General features: G+C 36.6%; 1 protein-coding gene across 1 annotated transcript; it reads left to right on the top strand.

The window, feature by feature from the left end:
• The first annotated feature begins 2,497 nt into the window (after window positions 1-2,497).
• LOC129875770 (uncharacterized) lies at window positions 2,498-2,914 on the top strand. The gene has a single exon (XM_055951014.1). The coding sequence runs from the start codon at window positions 2,498-2,500 to the stop codon at window positions 2,912-2,914; it is 417 nt and encodes a 138-aa protein (XP_055806989.1).
• The last annotated feature ends 5,931 nt before the right edge of the window (window positions 2,915-8,845 follow it).

Below are 8,845 nucleotides of genomic sequence, written 5' to 3'. Positions count from 1 at the left end.
AACTTCCAGGCCTTCCTTCCGAGTGGGAGATATACTTTACCATAGATGTGCTGCCAGATACCCAGCCGATATCTATTCTCCCATACAAAATGGCACCTGCAGAATTAAAAGAACTGAAGGAGCAGTTGAAATACTTGCTAGAAAAAAGCTTCATTAGACCTAGTACTTCACCTTAGAGAGCACCAGTATTATTTCTGAAGAAAAAAGATGGGTTGTTGCGGATGTTTATTGATTATAGGCAGCTGAATAAGGTAACTATAAAGAATAAGTACCCCTCCCAGGATTGATAATTTATTTGATCAGTTGTAGGGTGCCAAGTGGTTCTCAAAAATAGACTTACAATCGGGTTATCATTAGGTGTGGGTAAGAGAATCAGATATACCAAAGTAAGTATTCCGGACCCAATATGGTCATTACGAGTTTAGAGTGATGTCTTTTGGGCTGCCGAATGCTCTAACAGTATTTATGGACCTGATAAATCGGGTATTCAGACCATTCCTAGATATGTTCGTGATTGTGTTTATTGATGATATTCTGATTTATTCCTAGTCAGAAGAAAACCACGCAGATCATCTGAGAACGGTACTTGTAGTACTCCTACACCAGAAACTGTATGTTAAATTTTCTAAATGTGAATTTTGGTTGACTTCTATGGCATTTTTGGGACATATTGTCGGGGCTGATAGTATTCGGGTAGATACACAGAAGATCAAGGCTGTAAAGAACTGGCCTAGGCCGATGACACCTACAGAGGTACACAGCTTCCTAGGATTAACAAGATATTACAGGAGATTTGTAGAGAAATTTGCTTCAATTTCAGCAACACTGACCACTGACGAGACTAACTCAGAAGGGAGCCAAATTATAGTGGACTGATGCTTGTGAACGAAGCTTTCAGTTATTAAAAGAGAAGCTAACTATCTCTCCAGTTTTTAACTCTTCTAGAGGGACCAGATGGGTATGTGATTTATTGTGATGCTTTGGGTGTGGGAATAGGTTGTGTCTTGATGCATCACGGCAAAGTTATAGCTTACGCTTCCCGACAGCTTAAAAAGCATGAAAGAAATTACCCTACTCATGATCTGGAACTGGCAGCAGTGATTCATGCTTTGAAGATATGGAGGCACTATTTATATGGCATTCACATTGATATCTACATAGATCATAAGAGTCTCTAGTATATTTTTAAGCAGAAAGACTTGAATTTGCGGCAGAAGAGATGGCTAGAGTTCTTAAAAGATTATGATATTGATATTCTATATCATCCAGGAAAGGCCAACGTCATAGCAGATGCACTCAGCTGTAAGTCCTTGAGTAGCTTGGAAGATGTTCCACTAGAAAAGAAAGAAATAGTTTGTGAAATTGGTCAATTGGCCAGTCTTGGAGTTCGCTTGACCAAATCTGGAGATAATGGGGTTTTGGTCCGAGTGTTTGCTGAATCTTCTATTATAAAGGAAATAAAGCTACGTTAATATAAAGATCCTATTTTGGCATGGTACCGATATACAGGTATTGACAGAGAAAAGACCCCTTTTGGTATTACATCTGATGGGGTATTATTACACAAGGGTAGGTTATATGTACCTGATGTTGCTGGGCTATGGCAACAGGTTATGGGCGAGGCACATTATGGTCGATATTTTGTTCATCCGGGGATAACAAAAATATACCATGACCTTATATGTTTGTAGTGGTGGGATGGTATAAAAAGAGATATTGTTGAGTTTGTGGCCCAATGTCTAAACTGTCAGCAGGTCAAAATTGAGCACCAGAAACCAAGTGGATTATTATAGGAGATGGAAATTCCGACGTGGAAATAGGAGATCATTAATATGGATTTTATTATAGGTTTACCTCGCACTCCATGGAAGTATGATTCGATATGGGTTATTATTTATAGGTTGACTAAATCGGCCCATTTCCTTCCGGTTTGGATCATGTATTCAGCTGAGGATTATGCCAGATTGTATATTAAGGAGATAGTAAAGCTTTACGGAGTTCCTGTATCTATTATCACTGATAGAGGTGCCCAGTTTATACTAATTTTTAGAGATCTTTTCAGGCGGGATTGGGGACCCAGGTGAGCCTTAGTATAGCATTCCATCCTCAGTCTGACTGGCAAGCCGAGTGCACTATTTAGATGCTAGAAGATATGTTGCGGTCCTATGTTATTGATTTCATGGGTAGTTGAGACGACCATCTACTATTTGTTGAATTTTCTTATAATAAAAGCTATCATTCTAGTATTCAGATGGCACCGTACGAGGCACTATATGGAAGAAAATGCAGGTCACCTATAGGCTGGTTCGATGTGAGTGAAACTAAGTTGATTGGCCCAGATCTAATTCAGCAGGCAGTTGATAAGGTGAAGCTTATTCAGGAACGATTATTAGCGGCTCAAAGTCGATAGAAATTCTATGCAGACAACCGGCATTGACCTTTAGAGTTCCAAGTGGATGACGGGGTATTCTTGAAAGTGACACCTATGAAGGACGTCATGAAATTTGGCAGAAAAGGGAAGCTTAGTCCGAGATACATCGGACCTTATCAGATTACCCGTAAAGTAGGCAAGGTTGCCTATGAGTTGGACTTACTAGCTAATTTAGAAGCAGTATATCTGGTATTCCACGTGTCTATTCTTCGTAAATTTATTGGCGACCCTTCTAGAGTATTTCCCGCGCAGGATAATCAGGTGACTGAAGAACTGTCCTACGAGGAACAATCGGTGGCTATGTTAGATCATCAGGTAAGGAGATTACGCACCAAAGATGTGCCCTCCATTAAAATATTATGGCGCAACAATCACCGAGAAGAAATGACTTGGGAGGCTGAGGGAAAAATGAAGAAGAAGTATCCTCAGTTGTTTTCTGCACCCACAGGTAACCTAAGTTTATTATTTACCTATATTGGTTAGTTAATAAATTATGTGAAATATTTGTATTCATAAATCCCATGAGATCATTTTAACATTCGAGGATGATTGTTCAAAAGGAGGGAAAATGTTATAACCCGTATTTTTCACATTAGGACATTTTGGGGATAACGATAACAAGTCAAGGGCAAGGCTATGTTTAATCTTATTGGATATAAAATTCTTATGACTAAATTGGGATGTGGAAATATTGGAAAAGTTGAAGGGTAAAATTGGAATTTTAAAGTGGAAATACTAGAGAAGGTTAAGGGTAAAATTGGAATTTCACATGTGGAAATACTATAAAAGGTTAAGGGAAAAATTAAAATTTCAATTTGGGAATATTAGAAAAGGTGAAGGGCAAAATTAGAATTTCACATGGGGGTCTTTATAATATCTAGCTCCTAGAACTTTCAAGAATTTGAAAGTTGATAGAAGAAGAAGAAAACTTCTAAGGAAAACAAAGAGGGAAATCGGCCAAGGTGAACAAAAAATTACCCCTTAAAATTTCATCCCAAAAATTATTTTTTTCTAGTATTCCCACTAATTCAAGGGTCCTCTATAACAAGGTGGAGTTATTTTGGAAGATTGGAGGCTTGTTTCATTGATTTGGGCGTGAAGAAGTTAAAACGAAAAAGGTAAGAATTAATTCCTTTTTATTATGTTACGAAGGTTGTTTATGTTGTAGTATGTAGAGATGTGTAGAATTTATGGAAATATGAAAGTTTGCATGGTGGGTTTTACATATGTATAAATCCATGTATATGAAGATTGTGGAGGCAAGATGAATTAAATTTTTGTGTAGTATTTTAGTAGTAGTTATGGAGTAGTAGTTATGGTAAAAAATTTATGTTGAAATTGAAAGTTGAATGAATTTATTTGAAGTTGAAAATATGGGTTAGGTGATGAAATGGAAAAAAATTAAGTTTGTATAGTTTGTTAATTATTGTTGTGATTCTTGGAATATAAATGAAGCTTGAATGATTTAAGTTGGTATTGAAATAGATTGTAGGAAATTATGTCCTTATAGTATGATTTCATAATATTATAAAATAAAGTTGTTAAAGTGTGGATTGTTGTTGTTGATTATGAAGTTGAAAGAAGAAAATAAATTATAATAGCTTTGTTGCATTTATGGATCTTTTGGGTGAAATATGGAATTTATGAATATTGGATAGCTTGCTTGGAAAATACTTCACCTATGTTTGAATGAGTTTAAAGTAATTTATGAACATGAAATATTCATATTTATTTGAAAGTGCAAAATTAGATTGGAAATTGTTGCACTATTTGGAAAAGAAATTAGTTTATGTGGTGATGCATTTTAAATTGATTATTGATGGTATTGGTGTTGTTGTTGGCATGGTTGTTGATATTATGGCCGAGTTGAAATCTCGAGGTTGTTGTATATATAGGAGAGATGCTGCCGAAATTTTTGTAGACAAGTATTGGTTAGAATAGAATTTTTAAAGTTTTATGAATAGTAATTGATAAATGTGACCAATTGTAGATTTTGGAGGAAACGGGAATTAAATTTGGACAACCGTAAAAGGCCAATAAGGTATGTAAAGTTTTACCTTTTCTTCTCTTGACATGTCTTAGGTGTAATAGGTTTGGATACGAGCCTCGGGGATGACTCTATCCTTCGGAATCGATATCTAAATTTGCTCCTTTTCTATTCAGTAGAATTAAATTAAATATTTATGAATATTTTTGAAAAATTGTCTAAACTTCTAGAATTTGCACAAATAGGATCCGACTACCTTGAAACTCTTATAAATAACATTATAAAATTTAACGCACATAATTTAGATACGTCACCTCATCTGTCCGAGGTGGAGCCCACTATTCTCGAATTTTTCTTCATTATTCCGTTGGCTTATGTTAGGTAGAATGTAAAGGAAACTCTTTTCTACTCTTTCGAATATTATACGACTAATGATTCTGTTAAGTCCCATAATATATTTTGAAATATGGAGAAGATCTCAGAAAACTATTTTGACATAGACTATCGTGATATTGAAAAGACTTGCACTATTATTATTATTATTCAAGTTCTTTTATATATATGATTTGTCATCGGGATTGTTCTATCAGGTCCTTATAAATATTTTATATTTTAAATTGCATTTAGTTTTTCACTATTCTGCTCGTGCATACTGTAACCATTGTTTCACTGAGCCTGAGCCAGGATATGTTATCAAGCGTACTTCTCTGCATTGTTTGTCGTGCCCCAACGTGAGGGGGCAGGCTCACTATGTACATGGGTTTGTGGAGTTATGTTGTGCCATGTACACATTTGCTGATGTCTGATGATATGATATGATATGATAGGATACGTTATGATAGGACATGCTCATCTGATATGATATGATCTATTACGGAGATATTTCCTACTCTAGAGTTCTACTGTGAGGTGGCACCAATAACCGGGTGATGACCACATTTTGTTCATTGAGTCCCAAAAAAAAGGGGCTGGATATGGCATATGACTTTGCATGTGTGATTTATGATTATGATAAGTATTTTGATATTCTGAACATTTAGTTCATTTTCTGCACATACTATTCAGATTATGGTTTTATTTATTACAGTTCATACTTTACATATTCGGTACATTTTTTGTACTGACCCCATTTCTTAGGGGGGCTGCGTTACATACCCGCAGGTACAGAAGTTTGATTTGCTGATCATTCCGCTTAGGACATCTGCTGAGTTGTTGACAGTGCTCTGTTGTCCGGAACTTATATTTTGGTACTGACTCTTTTTGCTATGTATATTATACGTTGCTCAGGGGTACGAGGGGGCCCTATCCCATTCTATGACTAGATTATCTTTCTATAGAGGTCTGTAGATATTTGTTGTAGGTTCTATATATAGTTTGGGATTTTATACTCTGTGATGACTGTAGCGGTGTTCCCATACTACTTATGTTTTGATTTGATCTAGCGTACTCGTTTGATGTTAATATTTGCTTATTTCATTAATATGCTAATTAGATTAAAGGTACATATGAGTGTCAAACTTGGGCATCAGTCACGGCCTACGGGGTTCAGATCGTGACAAAAGGTTTTATCCTTAATATTTCACAAGCTGTCTTATTAACACTTTACTTCCATCATAATCCTTTTTTCCTTGCACTCTTGTCATAATCATACTTTTATTTCTTTCAACTATAACTCATCATAGTTTATCCCTATGTATCAATTCAGGTGATGCCTTACTATATCATTTTATCCCGATCTATCAATCTTCTCTGAATCATCTTCTTTGGCTTATAGGTCCTTTCCAACTTCGTTCTAATATACCAGTATCGACCTTCTAGTTTCTATTGCCATTAATTCAGCAATTAACTCATTCCTCGAGGTCAACCATACTCATTTAGTCAAATCTCATCATTGTTGTGAGCACAACCTTTCAAGACATACTACGGCCCTGTATCTCATTCTCTTGTTATTTCTAAGAAAAATTGGGCAGAGTTTCCTCTGTATTTCTCATTATCTCAACACCTACACACAGAAAATACCAACAGTGCCTCACAGGGCACACATATATATAGTCATATCATCTTATATCATAGCCACACAGGGCGCCCACAATTAACAATATGGAAAAGGACTTACCTCGTATGTCCACTCAAATTGCACCGATTATACTTTCCTATTTACCTTTCCTTTCACTCTTAAACTTTATATGTCAATCGCATTTCAATACCTTACCTGACATTTGTCTTTTGTGCCTTTGATTAACTGCATGCTTTGTAACTTCCAATATCGTCAGTTACTTTCTTCTATCAATATTGTTCTTCTGCTGAAACCACAAGTTAGTATGAAGAATTTCATTCCCTATGACTCAGTTCTATCGCACGATCTTAGAAATGAATGAAAGGTAACATCCTAAATATCCTATAGCCTCCTATCTATAGATGTGGTAAATAACACATCGATAAACAAGACTCTACTAGACACGGTCTATAGATATTTCAAGGATGAACTGCTCTGATACCACTTCTATCACAACCCAACCCTGTAGGCCACGACTGGGGTCCGACCTGGACCCCCTTATGCGTATCTATCAGCTATACTTAAGTTGAACCATGTGTGATGTGATACTATACACAAAAACCTCAATAGTTTAAAACTTTTTCATATACATGTAGCCTCTTTCATTCATATCATATTATGAAAGGGCACGCGAGCCGACAAGGCTGCCATATTATAAAAACATTTATAATATGCCGTATAGGCACAGTCGAAACAAACTTATAAACAACCCATATATACATATATCTACAAACCCCTAAGAATAGTAACAGCAACATATAGCAGGACAGAACCCCTGCCGTACCCCTGGACAAATCAATATATACATATTACATGATTGGTATCAAAAGTTAGGCTTCGGAACAGTAGAGCGCTCCCAACATCGTTGAGTGGAAATCCTAAACTGGCGGATCTCCAAAATGAAAATCTGTATCTACGGGCATGAAACGCAACCCCCGAAGAACAGGGGGTTAGTATGATATATGTACTAAGTATATAAAGCATAACAACACATAATTGAGCTAACAACTGAAGTAGGGATGCAGGAAACAAATATAACAGTTAACGAATTTCTCTACCTGCATCTTATGACATGAGGGCATGTATATCCTCCTTACATACCATACTTGGCCCCGCTGTGGGACTTGGTGCTACAAGTGTGCCACTATATTTCCACATGCATGTCTATAGACTATATTCGGCCCTTTAGTGAGGGACTCACTGAAGTTGTCATTTCATCATATATCATTCCCATCCCTTCATGGGATGCGGTGAATAATCATTTTATTATATATCATGCCCAGCCCTTCATGGGATGCGGTGAATAATCATTTCATCATATATCATGTTCGGCCTTTCATGGGATGCGATGAGTTTATCCTGCCCGGCCCTTCATGGGACGCGGTGAGTTTATCCTACCCGGCCCTTCATGGGATGCGGTCAGTGACGTATTAACAGCCTGCACAAGTAGAGTAATGAGAAACCATATACAATTAGCTCATGATCTAAGACTCGGTATAACAATCATCATGGACTATCATTTGAGGATCAAAATAATCATCACTCAAGTATCCTCTAAATGCCATTAAAGGCCATATCGACGGAGTCTCAAGAGTCCTAGACTTTTATTAAGGTAATACCAAACGGCTTATGCAATCAGATATACTTGTCATTATAGAGTTCTTAGGCATGGGAGCTCATACATTCAATTAGTATTCATCATATAGGGACTCGAGGGTAGCAGTTCAACTACTTCAAGGACTTTGATATTAAGAAATGAATAGGAGTTATAGTGCATGCTTCCCATGCATCTGGTTACTAGTTCCTGTATAGAAGGCTCGAGGGTGATAGCTCAGCTACCTTAAGAGCCTTAGCATTTAGAAGTGAACACGAGTCAATAGGCTCTACATATATTACCTTTTATCCTATAGGAGCCTTAACTAGGCAATAGCTCAACTATTACAGGAGTTCTACTATTACGAAGTGGATAAGAATTATAGACTGTACTCGAAGCTTTACGAATGGAATTATCCCCAAGTTCCATATACAAACCATACGTAACTTATATATAAGACATGTTAGAAAGAAATAAAGAAGAATAGATTTACATACTTATGCCAAAAACATGCCAAGAGAAAGCTTCACATACCTCTTACGGGTTACTCTTTATCTCATTTGTCTCGTCATCCTCTGAACCTAAGTAAGATAAAAGCAACACGAATATTAATAACCCTTGGCTTTCCAGCATCTTAGGTTACATATGAGTATTCATAGAACTCAACCCCTCGCTCGTCTTCCCAACTAGTTCTTTAGCTAGTTAAGGCGTTAACCAAAATTGGGCAGCACCTCCTCTATAATGTACCCTATCTGAATTTACAATTATGTCCCTAAT

Source organism: Solanum dulcamara, chromosome 12, assembly GCF_947179165.1.
Source record: "Solanum dulcamara chromosome 12, daSolDulc1.2, whole genome shotgun sequence".
NCBI lineage: Eukaryota > Viridiplantae > Streptophyta > Magnoliopsida > Solanales > Solanaceae > Solanum > Solanum dulcamara.
The sequence above is the reverse complement of the archived record's forward strand: the minus strand, read 5'-3'. Positions and strand labels throughout refer to the sequence as shown.

Excerpts from the sequence above, each read along its gene's own strand:
- LOC129875770 (XM_055951014.1), top strand. The coding sequence starts at position 2,498 with ATGAAATTTGGCAGAAAAGGGAAGCTTAGTCCGAGATACATCGGACCT.